Source organism: Marmota flaviventris, chromosome 13 (assembly GCF_047511675.1).
Source record: "Marmota flaviventris isolate mMarFla1 chromosome 13, mMarFla1.hap1, whole genome shotgun sequence".
Taxonomy (NCBI): Eukaryota; Metazoa; Chordata; class Mammalia; order Rodentia; family Sciuridae; genus Marmota; species Marmota flaviventris.
In genome coordinates, this window is record NC_092510.1 from 100,558,722 (window position 1) to 100,576,531 (window position 17,810).

A 17,810-nucleotide genomic window follows, 5' to 3' on the forward strand; every position below is an offset into this window, starting at 1 on the left:
TTCTTAGAAAAATAAAGTCCTACATCTTTTTTTTTTTTTTTTTTTTTGTACTGGGGATTGAATCCAGGGGAGTCACATTTCCAAATCTTTTTATATTTTGAGATAGGGTCTCGCTAAGTTGCTTAGGGCTTCACTAAATTGCTGAGGCTGGCCGAAAACTTGAGATCCTTCTGCCTCAAACTCCCAATAACTTGCTGGAATTACAGGTGTGTGCCACTATGCCTTGTCTGCAGCTACTCTCCTAAATAACCTCTACACAAAGAATTAAGCTCTGGTCATACTAATGAACATGGGATATCTGTCGTATAGTCTAAGAAGGCAAGCTTATTGCTACTTTTTAAGATACAATGGGCTGGGGCACTGGGTTTGATTCTCAGCACTGCATATAAATAAACAAAATAAAGATCCATCAATGGGCTGGGGATGTGGCTCAAGCGGTAGTGTGCTCGCCTGGCATGCACGCGGCACTGGATTCGATCCTCAGCACCACATAAAAAAAAATAAAGAAGTTGTGTCCACCGAAAACTGAAAAATAAATATTTAAAAAATTCTCTCTCTCACTTAAAAAAAAAAAGATCCATCAACAACTAAAAGAATATATATTAAAAAAAGAATATATATTTAAAAAAAAAGATTCAATGGAAGGAGGAGAAGAAATAAAGAAATCATGTTCTTCTCTTCATATTCAAGTTGCAGATGTTAAAAAGGCAGCTTGTCATAAAATAAAGAATGTGGACTCTGAAGTCCAACAAAAGGAGGTTTCAAGTTAGATATCGTGGAATATGTTTGTGGCCCTTAAAACCTGGGAGGTGGAGGCAGGAGGACCGTTTGAGCCCAAGGAACAGTTTGAGACCAGCCAGGACAACAAAGTGAGACACCTATATCTCATGGGGGGAAAAAAGGTTACATTTCAATTCTGGACTGACCTCTTGATGTTGACAACAATCTTGGACAGTTACTTAATATTGCTGAGCCATGGTTTCCTACTGAACAAGGAATAATTCCTACTGACTTACAGGGCTTTGGAGAAGTTTATAAATGTGCATGAGTCACATTGATATATTAGAGGTATTTGTAAAATTCAAATCCAAGCCTGCATTATTTTTGGTAAAGAAGTCCCTCTCATATAATAGACAAAGAATGATGGAAAAAGCATATTCCTCAAGCCACCTTTTAATGAGTTTCATGTTTAGTCTTCTTATCATAATTAGTCAAAAACCAAGTCTGGAATGTAACTCAAGATACAACAAACAGATGGTTACAAATGATCTGTGTAATAGCAAACATAATTTACAGATAAAGACATGAAAAGAGGAGGATACTGAAAAAGCAAGCTTTTAAATCAGAAAGCTATAGCAATAAATATAGGGTACTGAATCTAGAAAAACTCTGACAAGGAACTCTGGCAATACCAAGTACCTGTTTGACAAATAGGCAGCAAATACAGGGCTAGGAAAGCATGAGTTAGTTAGGAAGGAGATGAGCTTGTATCCACAGACTTCTCACACTGCCTTATCATCTGCTTACCAACTGAAGTGCGGCGGAATTTATGGACATAACCACAGTGATATTCCTGGAGATCGTACAAGCGGTTTCTCTCTGTATCTTTTTTCTCTCCATTTAGTCTCTCAGGAACCAAAAACACCAAATCATTTTCCTTTGGATGAAGCTGTTTAGCCAGTTCACATTCTTCCAGATAAACTACAAAACAATAAGAAACTGGCATTTATGTGACTCTAAATAGCATTATTTTAAATAAGAGTAACAAAATTAAACCCTTGTGTTAAGTTCCAAAGTGCACAGCCCTAGTAGACTTTGCATATACTTTAAAATGGTCATCTAATCCTATAAGAAATTAAAAACATCAATTAATAATATTAAAAAATTTTTCTTAAAAATGACTACTAGCTGGGTAGGGTGGTGCACACATATAATCCCAACTTCTTGGGAGGCTGAGGCAGCAGGATCACAAGCTCCAGGCCAGCCTGGGCAACTTACAGAGACCCTGTCTCAAAATAAAAACATAAAAAGGGCTGGGGTGTCACTCAGTGGCAGAGCAACTGCCTGGCATGCTTAGATTATGGGTTCAATCCCCAGTGCAAAATGAGAGAGGAGGGAACCATCTACAAAGTCAATATTAAGAAATAACTGATTCGGGGCTGGGATATAGCTCAGTTGGTAGAGTGCTTGCCTCACATGCACAGGCTCTGGGTTCAAACCCCAGCACCACATACATACACACCAAAATAGAAGTAACTAATATATTTCATCTATCTGAGGTTTATTCTGGCATTTTAATTAAAAAAAAAATGCTCTTGTTTATTCCCCACTTTCAAAACCTCAGAACAAAATTCAGAAACAGATTCAAATACACAAAAGAACTTCTCTTAAACCTATTAATGGTATTCTAAATAAGGGAGAAAGAATAACTGCAAACTAAATGAGATTGAGAAGACAGAGCAAGCAATGAAATAAGAAAATTCAGTGTCAATTGTTGAATCCAGCAATAACGCACTGATTTAAAGAACTAAGTACTGGGACTAGGTAGACTAGATTACTAATCAACAAATTTGGCGTAATTCCAATAAAATATGTGAAGAATTATACCCTGAAAAATATAAAACTCTGATGAGAGAAATCAAAGATAGCCAAAAAAAGGTGGGGGGAATATATGAAGATTAAAGATTTGATACTGGACGGGGGCAGTGGCACACACCTGTGATCCCTGCTACTCAGGAGAATGAGGCAGGAGGATCCCAAGTTCAAATGCAGCATCAACCACTTAGTGAGACCTTGTCTCAAAATAAAATAAAAAGGGCTGGGGGTGTAGCTCAGTGGTAAAATGCCCCTGGGTTCAATCTCTGTTACTGCAAAATAAACAGACTTGATACTGTTAAAATGCCATTTCTCCCCATGTAAATCTGTAAGCCCACAACAACCCCTGTCAAAATAGCAAGGATTTTTATACAAAGTCTCATACCGATTCCAAAATCTATAATGAAAAAAAAACTTTTTTGAGTGTGGGTGGTACTGGGGATTAAATCTGGGATATTTAATCACTAAGTTACATCCCCAGTCCTTTTTATTTTGAGACAGGGTCTTGCTAAGTTGATGGGGCTGGGCTTGAACCTGTGATCCTTTTTACATCAGCCTCATGAGTCACTGTGATTACAGGCATGCACCATCTCACCCTGCAAAGAAACTTCTTTTTAAAAACAGCAGAACTGGAAGGCTTAAGTCATTATTGAAATTAGATTTCAATACTTTTTAAAAATATATATTTTTAGTTACACATGGATGCAATATCTTTATTTTGTTTATTTATTTTTATGTGGTGCTGAGGATTGAAACCAGTACCTCACATGTGCGAGGTGAGCGCTCTGTCACTGAGCCACAATCCCAGTCCTTCAATACTTTCTTTATGGTATAATAATCAAGAGTGCAGTGCTGGTGTAAGGTACATATACAGATGAAGAGAACAGTGTCAAAAATATACCTGCACTTAAGGTCAAGTGAGATTCTGACACAAGACCAGGAAGACATGAAAAGAGGAGGATACTGAAAAAGCAAATATCAACAAATATCACTGAAACTGATAATGTGATTTAAAAGGGTCGGGGGCGTCCCCAACCTTGCATTGTATCATGTACACAAATAAACTCAAGGTGGATATGGTCAAAGTATATATGACAGATACAATGAAACCCATTATTCTGTATAATTAAAATGCATTTAAAAATGGGATTACATAACTGAAAATAAGCAAACTAAACCACTAGGTATCAACATAAACATGAAAGCTAAAATTATAAAATTTTGAAGAAAACTGTTGTGATCCTGAGTTAGGAAACCATTTCTTTCTTTCTTTCTTCTTTTTTAAAATATTTTGTTTTTAGTTGCAGATGGATACAATACCTTTATTTAATTTACTTATTTTTACGTGGTGCTGAGGATTGAACCCACCGCCTTGCACGTGCTAGGCGAGCGCTCTACCACTGAGCCACAACCCAACCCCGGGAAACCATTTCTTAGGACACCAAAAACACAAACCAAACAAGAAAAAAGCGATAAAATGGTGCCCTCAAAATTTAAACTTTTGCTTTTCAAGACACTATTAAGAAAAATCAAGATAATCCACAGACCAGGAAGACATATTTACAACATATCATCTGATAAACACTTACTTCAGAATATATAAAAAATTTCATCAACTCAAAAAAAAAAAAACTAAAGGACAAGCCAGCCAACTAAAAATACAAGAAAAACCAGAAGGGGACACAGAAATGGCCATTAAGTCAAGAAAAGTCACTCAACATCATTCTTTTTGTTTTTAGTACCAGGGATTGAGCCCAGGGGTGCTTAATCACTGAGCCACATTCCCAGCTTTTTATTATTTTATTTTGAGACAGGGTCTCCTAAGTTGCTAGAGCTGGTTTTGAACTTTCAATCCTCCTGCCTCAGCCTCCCCAACCACTGGGTTTACAGGTGTGCACCACCACACCCAGCAACATCATTAATATTCCTGAAACAAACTGAAGCCACAATGGCACAGTACTACACACTCACTGGAATCACCAAAATTAAAAGCACGAACAGTGCTGACAAGGTAGTGGAGGGACTGCAGTGCCCACACACTGCTGGTGGCACTATTCAAGGACTCAACCACTCTGAAAACAGTTCAGCAGCTCTTTATAAAGTTTAACCTACTCATTGTACTATGTAACAATCCCACTCCCAGGTTACCACAGAGAATATAAAACCTGTCTCCATGCAGATCTGTACATAAACATTCATAGCCACTTTATTCATAACAGTCACAGGTTCGAACTCAAAGGTCAATCAAACTAGTGAACGGATACACCACTGTGATAAATACACAAACAATGGAATGCGAACAGCGAAAAGGAACAACTATTGGTACATTCAATGTGAAGAAAAAAAATCTTAAAAGCATTAAATAAAAGTAGCAAGACATAAATGACTACATACTGTAGAATTCTATTTATATAAAATTCTAGAAAAGGTACAATGACAGTGACAGAAAACAGGCCAGTGACTAAAAGGGACAGGAAAAGAGAAGAACAACCACAGAGAAACATGGAAACTTTTGAGGATGACAGAAATGCTCTATGTATTTTAACTGAGTCAGTGAATATTTAAATGTATACATGTGTCAAACTTTTGAATTGTGCACAAGTGTTCACAATAGCTCAAATGTCCACACTGAAGAGATGAACAAATTATGGTACATAACCATACAATGAAATATTATCTAGCCATAAAAGAATGAAGGGCTGGGGGAAGAGCTCAGTGGTAGTCCACTGGCCTAGCCTGTGTGAGGACCTGGGTTCAATGCCCAGCACGGGTTAAAAACAAAACAAAACAAAACACAAAGTTATACTCAACATCACCAAATGGAATACTTAAAAGTGGTTAGATCACCAGTTTTGCATTGTCTTACAATTTAATTATGTGAATTTCACTTCAAAAAAGAGTCTATTTTTTGGAAATAAATTATACTTCTGTAAAAGTGCCTTCCATAAGCAGATGTAAAAATACCAGAAGTAGCCGAAAGCAATGGAGCCTCCTAGCTCAGCCTCTCATAATACTTCCTCCCAAAACAGTATAGTAGAGGATTTCTTTTTTTTTAAAAAATATTTATTTATTTATTTTAGTTTTCGGCGGACACAACATCTTTGTTTGTATGTGGTGCTGAGGATCGAACCCGGGCCGCATGCATGCCAGGCGAGCACGCTACCGCTTGAGCCACATCCCCAGCCCTGAGGATTTCTTAATGTTGGAGTATCAACTCCAACCCTTGACCCCAGTTTTGATAACCAAAAATATATTTTGAATATTACACTAAATATCTTCTGCACCAAAACCTGTTATGAATGACTGCTAGCAACAAGAAAAAAAAAAATGAAGATGCAAGTCATGCTCTACAATATGTGAAGATAAGCAGTGCCCAAACTTCAAATTTTCTGTAAATGATAAATTTAAAACTACCAAATCCCAGCAAATGATTATTCAGCTCTCCACTCACTTCCCATCCTTGCAGTGAGCCAGGACACAAGGGCAAAAACAAGTGAATAAAAGGACAGTCCATCAGCCTAAGGCAGCTTGAAATCCATGGTCTGAAGACTAAGACTACGTTAAATGGGAAAATACTACAGACAGCCTGATAGAAATCTGTTCACAACAGAGAGGCTAAGGACTCAAAAGTAGATGTGATTTAAATGAAACAAAAGAAGGGAAAGGGGCCCTTTTACAATTGTGTGGTGCAGGTAGAAGCAAGAAGAAAATTTAGGGTCCAATGAAATCAGTTGTAATGGGTTAAAATACAATTATACTTAGAGCCATACATGAATCTTTGAGCTTACTAGAGTGGTGAATCAATTTATTATTTTGAAAATTGGTCAGGAATTAAGTATTTTTTCTTCCTTTCCTTTATAAACTATATTGCTGAGTAACCAAACAGATATACAGAAATTTCTCTCCATATAAGTATTTCAGTTAAGGAAAAAATTATAAAATTAAAATACCATTATTTTGACTTTTGTGAGTTAATGAATCTGGTCATTAAGCATCAACAGATGCAAATATTATTAAAAAAAAAAAAAAAAGAAGAAGAAGCTAGACATCATGCACCTGCTGTCAGAGGAGCATAGCACTACTACAAAGAAATCACAGAAATTAAACCTGAATCTCATCAACCATGTATGTCAAACCTTGATTTATAGGAAATAATAGAGGACAGAGGAACATTCTAAATACCACCAAGTGAATATAATCAATAAAATCTAGATGGTGATTAACTCTATATAGAGTCAATGACCCAATGTTTTAAACAAATTCAAGAGGGGAAAAAAATGAAAGAATTACAGTTTTAAAAAGACCTATTAACAATGTCATTTAACGGAAGTAATCTGCAAATTGATTCAATAAGCTTAAAAAAATTGGTTACTAATGAGAATAATGGAAATCTGAATATGGATTAAAGAATTACTATTAACTTTTTAGACTTTTTTTAAAGAAGTCTTAAGTTTTTAAATAATATGTATTTTTAGATATATTCACTGAATAGTTACCCAAAAAATAAGCTGTTATACGAAACCTCTCCACAGGTCTGGGGGCGGCTCAGGGGTAGAGCACTTGCCTTGCCTGTATCATGTTCCACAAACAAACCTCTCCACTGAAAAAATTAAACCTAAATAGTTCAAAATACATGCCAGAAATGAAATAATTATTGTAAAGGGATTAATTCTTCCAAATTTCCACTTTTTTCCCTCTAAAATTCACATCAAAATGCAAAGGCCAAGAACAACGGAAGCACTCAAAAGTACAAGTTAAAAGTCCTGTGGAAGAATGGAATTTCTTATGAAGCTAGATTAAGTAAGCAATGTGATATGAGCAGGCACAGTTATCCAGATTTAAGAAACACACTCTTGCATCAAATGGACACTAGATAAATATGATAAGCCCAGCACTGCAGCATAACAGGATGGTCTCTCAGTAAATATTCCTGAATTAGAATGCCACTTGGAAATAACAAGAAACACAACCCCTACATCTCAGTCATAACACAAAATCGACCTCAGGTTAGAAAAACAATGGTGAACTGTAAGGTCTACCAACCTCCCCTATAAAGAGCCAATTAGTAAACTTTTCCAGGCTTGGAGCCATATATGCTATGAATTGTATATTCTCCTCTTCATAGTTATTTAAAAATGCAAAGATCTTACTTTAGGGCAGTACAAAAACAAAACACAGGGTAGGGAGATGGGCAAGCTGTGGTCAGCTGATTGTGATTCTATAAAGTTATTAGATTATAGTCTGCAGCAGAGAAAAGTTTCTTAATCTTCATAATAAGAAATGGGACATGGAACACTAACCATAAAAGAAAAAAATTGATAAACTTATTATGTTAAGAATAAAATAAGGGGCTGGGATTGTGGCTCAGTGGTAGAGTGCTTGCCTAGCACCGGCAGGACCCGGGTTCGATCCTCAGCACCACATAAAAATAAAGGCATTGTGTTGAATCCAGCTACACCTAAGAAATAAATATAAAAAAAAAAAAAGAATAAAATAAGAATTTTTGTCACATCACTGAAAGATTAAAAAATAAGCCAAAGTGGGAGAATAACTTATTTCTAACACCGATAAGAAAAAGATCATGGGGCTAGGGTTGTGGCTCAGTGGTACAGTGCTTGGCTAGCATGTGTAAGGCACTAAGTTTGATTCTCAGCACTGCATATAAATCAATAAAGGTCCATCAACAACTTAAAAAAAAAAAAAAGACAAGTCACAGAAAAGGAACAAGAGACTCCCAATAGGTGCTTTTCCACAGATGCATTCAGCTTCACAATAAACTCAAGGGTCAACTCTGTACTTCCATCGTAACAGCTAAAACTATAACAACCAGTACCAAAGTTCTGGCAAAGACAGAATAATATTACTTCTTGTGCACTGCTGGTGGGATTTAATTTTATACAAAAGGCTTGGCTTTATCTCCTAAAGTTGGACTTATGCCGACTCATACTCCATGATCCACTTCTGGTTGTAGACTCAGCAAAAATGCCGTTATTCATCAATGCTGTGCAGAAGAAGAGTATAGTGCACCTGCTACCTTTTGAAAGGCCTGCTTGCAAGACTGCCCTTGGCTGGTGCCTGGGAACTTGAGTCTCAGGACAGTTCTCATCATTCCCTGGGAAAAAATGGCTTACTATGTCTAACTTGTTTGTGAAAATAATAGTCTCATATCAAACACTGTTTTTCCTAAAGACTAGAACTTTGGTATATTTGGTACATACTTACCTTGGGCTTAAGTCTCTAATGAGCTTTTCTAGAAGAAACATTTCTTGTGTGTTGTTGCAATGGATTGCTGAGAGAATACAGCCCGTTCTTTGTGACTTCACTAGAAGGGAACTCGTAGGATACTGATTTCTTCTAGACTTGATCCAGCACGCCCCCTCCCTTTTCTGTTGCTTTCTTTCATGATTAAAAATCATAGCCATGAATATGACTATATGGTCAGTGTCATGACTCCTCTTTTTTTTAAGAGAATTTTTTAATATTTCTTTTTTAGTTTTCGGCGGACACAACGTCTTTCTTTGTATGTGGTACTGAGGATCGAACCCGGGCTGCACGCATGCTTGGCGAGCGCGCTACCGCTTGAGCCACATCCCCAGCCCCTCATGACTCCTCTTAGTAAATCATCCAACACAGCAGAGGGGTTGTCAGAGACTCCCCATTCCCACCAGGGTTGGGGTCAGAAGTAGAATTCACCAGAACAACCCTGACTCACCAAAAGCAGTGTTTGGGAAAAAGGAAGGATGTAGGTGGGTATTACAAACTTTTGGCTGGTACCTGGGTAAGTTACGAAGTTATCTAGTGTAGGAGAGGTAAAAGTTACCCCAGGAATTTGAAAACGATAGAGCCAACTCCAGGAGGGCTGACAGCTGGATCCCCCCGTTGCTTCTGGCTGTGCTGGCTAGAATAAGGGGAGAAAAAATATAGCCCAGGAAATAATAACCTTTGTTTCCGTTTTTCCTTCCAGGTGTGAAGAGAAAGGACACAAATTTCCCAAGGGCGGGCTTTGGATGGCACAAATGGTAAACATTTTCACAGTTCTGTCTTCCAAGCGGAAGGGAAAAAAATTAAATCAGTCCCCAGGATTGAGACAAAAATTTAGATAAACTAGAAGCAAAAAATGGTGAAAACAACCCCACTGGATATGGAAAATAAAAAACCCCAAAATAGTGAGGCCTTGGAAAAGAAAATAGAAAAGAAAGTCATACAATGATGACTTTCTTCTCTTTCAAGATAAATCATTCCCAGACACTGGCCACAGGTGGGGAGACAGAGTGTTATCCAACCTAGAAGTGATACTAATCTTTTCAAGACAACTTCACTGACCCCCCCCAGCTCAAGGACTCAAATTCTTGAGTGCCCAGACTGGCACACTCACTACATCACCCACAACCTATATAAAACCAGTCCCCTCCTTTGTCTGGTGGCTCATCTTCCACAGGAAAGTGGATCCATTCCCATAGGTGTAGTCCTGTTCCTGAATAAAGGCTGAACTGATTTGTGAAGTTTGTGTCTGGCCCGGTCTCTTTGTTCTAACAGTGAGTAGATGCTAAGACGGGCTGTGCCCCAGCCCTCTGCATTCCAGTCAGGACCTCCCCAGCAAGCTGAATGCACTGCTAGGAATCTGTACCAATTTACAGAGAGATATAAAACAGATGTTTGTGGCAGGGAGGGGGGACTTATATTTAAATGGCTTTATGTTTTGTGGTTATTGCACCTAGATACATAATAAAACTATAAAGAAATAAATATGGTAGTTTTGAATACATAAAAATAAAAATTATCTATGCCTCCAAAACAGCAAGACAAAATGGAGCAAACAATGACACTGAAGAAAATAACTGCAATGAGAGCTACAAGTGAAGAGAAAAATAATACCCCAATATAAGAAAAAGGAGAAAAGGCCATAAATAGGCAGAACTATTCCCAAGAACACAAATAACGAAGTAAATGTTTGGTAACAGAAGTACAACCTTAAATGATATACATTTTTCACACATAAAGTGTCAAGTTAACAAATGTGAAAAATGTACATCCTACCATTGGAAGTGAAAGTGGTATTCCTTTCAGTAGCCAAGACAATATGAATCAGAAGTCTTAAATGTGCATATGGTCTGACTGAGCAAAGAGATTCATTTACTGTTTAAAATACTAAAAAATGATACACAAGGGCTGAGGCTGTGGCTCAGTGGAGAACACTTGCCTAGCACTGGGTTCGATCCTCAGCACCACATACAATTAAATAAAATAAAGGCATTCTGTCCATCTTCAACTACAAAAAAATTAAAAAAAAAAAAAGGAAGAAAAATGATACATAAGATAGATAAGTCTAAGTAGGAATGACTGGTTGATGAATATGCTCACAATGGAATAACTATGACTATTAAATATACTATTGTTATTATTTTATAACACTGAAGATACTTACAATATGTTAAATGAAAATATGTCAAATATGAGCTTCCTTGGGCACAGTGGCACATGTCCATAATCCCAGGCACTTGGGAGTCTGAGGCAAAAAGATGGCAAGCTCGAGACCAGCCTCAGCAACTTAATGAAACCCTGTCTCAAAAAATAAAAAAAAGGGGACCGGGGTAGAGCTCAGTAGTAGAGTGTTTGCCTAGATGTGCAGGCCCTGGGTTCAATTCCCACCAATGTAAAAACAACCTAAATAAATAAATAAATAAAACATTTAAAAACTAAAAATAAAAAAAGGGATTGGGTTGTAGTTCAGTGGCAGAGTGCTTGCCTAGTATGTGTGAGGTTCGATCCTCAGCACCACATAAACAAATAAATAAATTAAAAAAATATTTAAAGAAAGAAAGAAAGGGCTGGGGATGTAGCTCAGTGGAAAAGCACCATTGGGTTAAATCCCCAGCACACACCGCCCCTCCAGAAAAAAAAAAAGGTGTGTGTGTGTGTAACCTTCCTGAAGGCAGGAATTTTATGTTTTCTTCATAGCTAAGCATCCTGTACTAGATTCATCTATCAGGTCAATAAGTCTGTATTTGCTGAATAATGAATGAAAACTGTTCTGAAGTAAGTACAATGATTTAATGTGCATACTCTTAATCAGGAAAAGGATAAAGTTTGCAATAAGATAAGTACCAAAATGTTAATAGAGCCAGGTTTGGTGGCACACAACTGTAATACCAGTGGCTCAGAAGGCTGAGACAGAAGGATTGTGAGTTCAAAACCAGACTCAGCAACTCAGTGAGATCCTGTTTCTAAATATTTTAAAAGGCTGAGTATGTGTTCAGTGGTTAAGTACCTCTGAGTTCAATTCTCAGTACCTGCCCCCCCCCGAAAGTTAATGGAAATATCTCTCAATGATGGGAACTATATGGGGGTGATGTTACTGCTTGCTGATATTTCTTAAATGGCCTACAAGGAATGTATATTACCATTTCCCCCAAATAGTCACATGTGCTCATTTTTCCTAAGTGGACCTATGGAGTAGGATGGGATTTGCATGGTGGGGAAGATAAAGAGGAGTGATGCAATTTATTTATTTATTCAGGTGTTAGGGATCAAACTCAGAATCTTGTGCATACTAATGCGATTTATTTTAAGGAGTTCTGATGTTTGGTTCGTTTTTGTAACTAAGCATCAAAGCCAGATGGGGTCAAACCAAGTATGAACCAAGACTACAGACACCAGGAACACTTACTTAGAATGTATAGGCAGCTACTCTCACACCCTCACTTAAGTCTTTTCTCACACTCTCCCTCCCATCCACAGCTTCCACTGATACTTTAGCCTGCAGTATTCTAATTACACAGTGGGAAAGAGAAACCCATGAATTTTATATTCATAACTGTCCTATTACTCATTAACTAAAACTTCACATATTGTCGTAAGAGGTTGCAAAGCTATGTCCCAGAAAACTCAAACAACAATAATGTCTTTTCTTATATGGAAATCTCTAATTACTGTATCATATACTCAAGTTACATAAGAAGAAACTTACCCACAAATTCCCAGTTTTTCTTATAATCAGCTGGAAATTTTCGTAAATGCAACTGATAGAAATTTTCTTTATTTGGAGAGCTGATCCATTCCTGTGCCACCTATATATAGCAATAAAAGAATAAAGAAAATTAAGAATGCAAAAATATTGTGGAAAATCACGCCAAAACAGCACAATTTCCCAAAGTTAGCAAAAATAAACTTAGAATCCTAAGGGACAACCTAAAAAGTAAACTGTGGCAGCTTAATGAAATTGTTTAACACTCCCCTGCCCAATTCAGCAGCTGTTAGCCGAATGTATCTATTTACACTTATGTTAGTGAAAATTCTAAAATTAAAAATTTCTCTTCTCAGGAACTAGCCACATTAGAGTGCTTGACAGCCACCTGTGGTCACTGCACTGTATACTGCAGAAACAATAAAGCTCTGCTAGACAGCACTGGTAGCGTGCTCAAGGCCAAAGGACCTAGATTTATGGCATCTTTGGGATTTCTCACCACTATATCATCTCACCAGTTTCTAAATCGGTCTGTATCCCTCTCCCAATTTGCTGAAGCCCCAAACTCAGAAGTGCTCTTGAGGATCTTCAGAGAAAGAAGACTCCTCCCAAACCTCAATTTATAAGACTACAAGTACAAATAAGTCATTCTATATTTCAACTGTTTGAAAACAAATTGTTTAGGCCAAAAGAAAAATTTTATCTAAATATAACATTATAGTCCTGAGTATTTAAATCTATAACTGGTCACAGTTCCTCTGATAAAATTTAACATAAAAAAACTATTGATGGTTGGGCTAGGGATATAGCTCAGTTGATACAATGATTGCCTCGTATGCACAAACTGTTGGGTTCATTCCCCAGAAACACACAAACAAACAAACAAACAAACAACAACAAAACTATTGATGGTCAGCTGCTTCTGCACCCAAGTTAGTAAACTCAAACCCACAATGACAATAGGGACAGGGTATGGGAAAGGAACTGAATGTGCATCATCTTCTAATAAGGTAGAACTGTGGGCCACAGTCAGTCTGTACCACCCAATTCACAGCTAGAACACCCCATGGTACTACACGTATTGGAATCATCTTAAAAAATGCATCACTTGCTCCCAGCATTATTCACAATCACCAAAACCTGGAAACAACCCAAATGTCACCAACTGGTGAATGGATAAACGAGTGAAGTACGTCCATACAATGACAACAGAATCTCATTTGGCAATAAGACCATGAAACACTATGTAATAGACACTTCAACATGGGTAAGCAAGAGGAGCCAGATGCAAGAGACTAATGTACTGCCTAGTCCTGTGAGGTGACATGTCCAGAAAAGGCAAATCTACAGATGAAGAAGATCAGTGTCTGCCTGGGGCTAGTCCTAGGAATGGGAAGTGACTGCAAAAGACATAAGGGATTGTCACAGGGCTACAGAAATATTCTAAAACTGGATTGTGGTGATGGTTGACTGACTCTGCAGATTTACTAAAATCACTCAACTGAACACTCTAAAAGGGTAAATTTATACATTACACCTCAATAGCATCCTAGTGTGTACAACAAAGAAAAAAAGATTGAGCCAGTAAAACTTCATCACTGCTTATCCTAGAGAACATGAGATGTGCCTAAGACTGCCCAGAAGATCCTAGCTAGTTCCCACCCTGGAGGAAAGAGGGCAGACAGTTTTATTTTGAAATTATTTGGGCCTAATATGAACTTCTACATGAACTCCACAAGTTATGATAGCCCACCAATGATTACTGAACTTCTGCAGACATCACAGAGAAACTTAGCTAGGTAAGAAATCCTAATTAATATACTCAACATAATATATAAGTCACTGGCTTGTGTATTTGATGCAGTTAGTTTTATGACCCATTTGGTTCTTTTTCTTTTTCATAACCTATTTGAATCTAAGAAATTTAAAAATCGTGAAAGGCAAGAGCTAATCTTTTTAAGCCAAGTAACAGCTGAAAGTCAAACAAGTGGATGCCGTGGTCTACCAGAGTGTTACCAAGGTGGATGTAATCCCAATTCCACAATTCACCAAGTTCAGAGGATGAAAAGAATCACACACAAAAATCAAGCTCCCTAAATATAAGAACATTTAGAATACACTGAACAGAAACTGACATTCAGTGCCTTTACAAATATGAAAGGAGTGGTAATGATGTAACAACCTTACAAAGCACTGTAAATGAACAAAGAACACCCTGCTCCTTCCTTCCTCAGTGTGGGAGATGGAGACCTAGGTAGGCTTTTTTCTCAAAGGAGGTCTGAGTCCCCCCCTGTCTAATAACTACACAAAAAGGATCATTCTAGCTAGCAATTAGAGAAATGCAAATCAAAACTACTCTTAAGGTTTCATCTCCCTCCAGTCAGAATGGAAGCTATTATGAAGACAATAAGAAGTGTTGGTGAGCCTGTGGCTTTGGAAAAAGGTACACTCATATACTGCTGGTGGGACTGCAAATTGGTACAGCCAATATGGAGAGCAGTATGGAGATTTCTTGGAAAATTCGGAATGGAACCACCATTTGACCCAGCTATCCCTCTCCTCAGTCTATACCCAAAGGACTTAAAAACAGCACACTACAGGAACACAGCCACTCAATGTTTATAGCAGCATAATTCACAACAGCTAAACTGTGGAACCAAACTAGATGCCCTTCAGTGGATGAATGGATTTAAAAAAGTGACATATACACAATGGAATATTACTCAGCAACAGAAGAGAATAAAATCATGGCATTTGCAGGTAAATGGATGGAGTTAGAGAAGATAATGCTGAGTGAAGTTGGCCAGTCCCCAAAACCCAAATGGCGAATGTTTTCTGTGATATGAAGAGGCTGATTCATAATGGGGTAAGCAGGGGGAGCATGGGAGGAATAGATGAACTCTAGATAGGGAAGAGGGGTGGGAATGGAAGGGAGGGGGCATGGAGTTAGAAATGATGGTGGAATGTGATGGATATTATTATCCAAAGTACAGGTATGAAGACACGAATTGGTGTGAATATACTTTGCATACAACCAGAGATACGAAAAATTGTGCTCTATATGTGTGATAAGAATTATAATGCATTCTGCTGTCATGTATAATTTTTAAAAAATTAATTTAAAAAAAGAAAGGATCATTCTAGCAAACAGTGTTCCTAATAATTTAACTTTTCACAGAGAAACTAGTGTAATAATATGATCTGATTAAAGTATTTCCCCACATACTAAGTATTTTGGTTATAATGAGATGTTTGTGTTTCTAAGGAAGTTTTCTTGAGGAAAAAAAAATTACATGAAAATAGTTGTTTCACTGGGGAAAAGGAGTTCCTGCAGCACTGGCTTGGCTCACAGTACCCAAAGTCACCCTTGCCTTTCAGGAGACAGAAGACAACAAAACCCAAAATAGACAAAGCAACTGGCATTCAAACCCATGCCATCATCACAAATCTGCAAACTCATTAACTCGCCTTCTCGATCTCTCTCCTCCTCTTTAGAACTCAAACTCTATTATGGAGTCATCCATTTCTCATATCGATTTCTACCTACTGCTCACTCCCATTAATAATGAAGCTTTAGCTAACACACACACGAAAAGCTTCCTTATCTTCTAATCACCATGTAGCGTGACTTTTTTTGTCGTCATTGCATAGGTTAGCAAAACATCTTTCTGTTCACTACTTTTATACCAACTTCTTTCTTAATCATTACTCCACCAAATTTGCCATTCACCAAATTCAATGCTTACTCTCTTGCTGTTATTTTTCCTCCCCCTTGATCTCATGTGGAGTTAATCCAAATCTTCAGTTCATGATGCACTTCCATTAGTATATAAGGCTCTTTTGACTTTTCCTGTATTCCAATTCCATCACATCTTGTACCTTAGGCACCCACAATCCTGTATTTGGTATAGTATCACTGAAAAATCCAGTGTGTGTGTGTGTGTGTGTGTGTGTGTGTGTGTGTGTGTAGAGAGTGGGTGTGGTTTACCTAAAATAGTATTGTATTACAAACCAGCTTTCTTTTCCAATCAATATTTCAAAGTCTCTCTTGGTATCAACAATTGCATAATACTCCCTAGTATGAAACTACATTTTATTCATCCATTCTCTTAACTGGGTCTGAGTGCATAAACAATCTCATGAGAGAAAATCCCAAGACCAACAAATTCTTATGGATGGATGGATCTGTGCACATGATCCTCTGATGGGTAAACCTAGGAGTAAAGACTGCTAGACAAAAAAAGATCACAAACTGCCGCTCACCACTGTGTCTTCAATTTCCTTCTTAGTGTGAGCTAATATGTCATAACACCTATCATCACTTGCACTTCCCTTCTGCAAACTGACTTTCTGTTATACATCTTCTACTGACTTCTATTTTTCTGCTAACCTGTTAAGTCCTATTAAAACTTCCAGTTCTTAGGACCTTGTGAATTTTGTAATGTTTTAACTCTCTTCACCAGTCAACTTTGAATATGAGGTCCTTCACTGAAAACATAAGTCTTTGACAGAGTTAAATCCATCATCTCATTTTGTGTTGGTTTAATGCTTCTTAGAGTTTTATGATGAACTTAGTTTTTCTGATATTTTCCTCTTTCATCAGGACTGATCAGGTGTTCTCCTGGGCCACATCAACCTCACGAAACTTCTTTATAGCCTATCTGGCTTGTAGGCCTTGATGTCCACAAGGAACACTCATGTGCTGTTATCTTTTCTCCCCTTCACAGCGATGGCCCAATGGTCAAGTATGTTTCTCCTGGGCACTTTTTCAAGGCTACCAGGGCTGCCTCCTGAACCAGTGCCTAGGGCCACTGGAAAGTGGTCATGTGCAGACTTTCTTTGCGTGGTTGTGGATACCTTTCAGCACATTCTTTTGGGTCTTGAAAGCCCTTGCTCTGGCTTCAGCTTTGGGAGGGGCAGGAGCTTTCTTCTTAGCTTTCAATGCCATCTTGGTGAAACAGGCTGACAGTTTTTTCTATTAGCAGAAAAGTTACATTTCAAATATGTAACAATTCCCCCTTATCTGTGACTCCCAGTAGATGCCTCAAAGAGCATATATCAAACTCCAAATAAAGATTCAGAACTTCAGGAGCTGGCAATATAGCTCAGCTGGTAGAGTGTTTGCCTTGCATGCAAAAGGCCCTGGGTTTGATCCCCAGAATCACCAAAAAAACCAAAACCAAAACCAACAACAACAAAAAACAACCCAACAAACACTCAGAACTCCTATCTTTTTTTTTTTTTTTTAAAG

General features: G+C 37.7%; 1 protein-coding gene and 1 non-coding gene across 9 annotated transcripts in view; one reads left to right on the forward strand and one right to left on the reverse strand.

Annotated features, from left to right (window-relative positions):
- Nucleotides 1–17,810, reverse strand: part of Setx (senataxin) — an 86,513-nt gene that overhangs the window by 30,926 nt on the left and 37,777 nt on the right. For 7 of the 8 annotated variants that reach the window (XM_071601092.1, XM_027942538.2, XM_071601093.1 and 4 more), the window contains 2 exons: nucleotides 12,563–12,662; nucleotides 1,528–1,701 (listed from right to left, as the gene is read on the reverse strand). In XM_071601092.1, the coding sequence (XP_071457193.1) occupies nucleotides 1,528–1,701; nucleotides 12,563–12,662 (274 nt within the window). The remainder of the gene's footprint in view (nucleotides 1–1,527; nucleotides 1,702–12,562; nucleotides 12,663–17,810) is intronic. The other variant, XM_071601098.1, reaches the window with a different exon arrangement.
- Nucleotides 17,654–17,726, forward strand: Trnaa-ugc (transfer RNA alanine (anticodon UGC)). Its single transcript has one exon. It is a non-coding gene; the product is annotated as a tRNA-Ala (tRNA).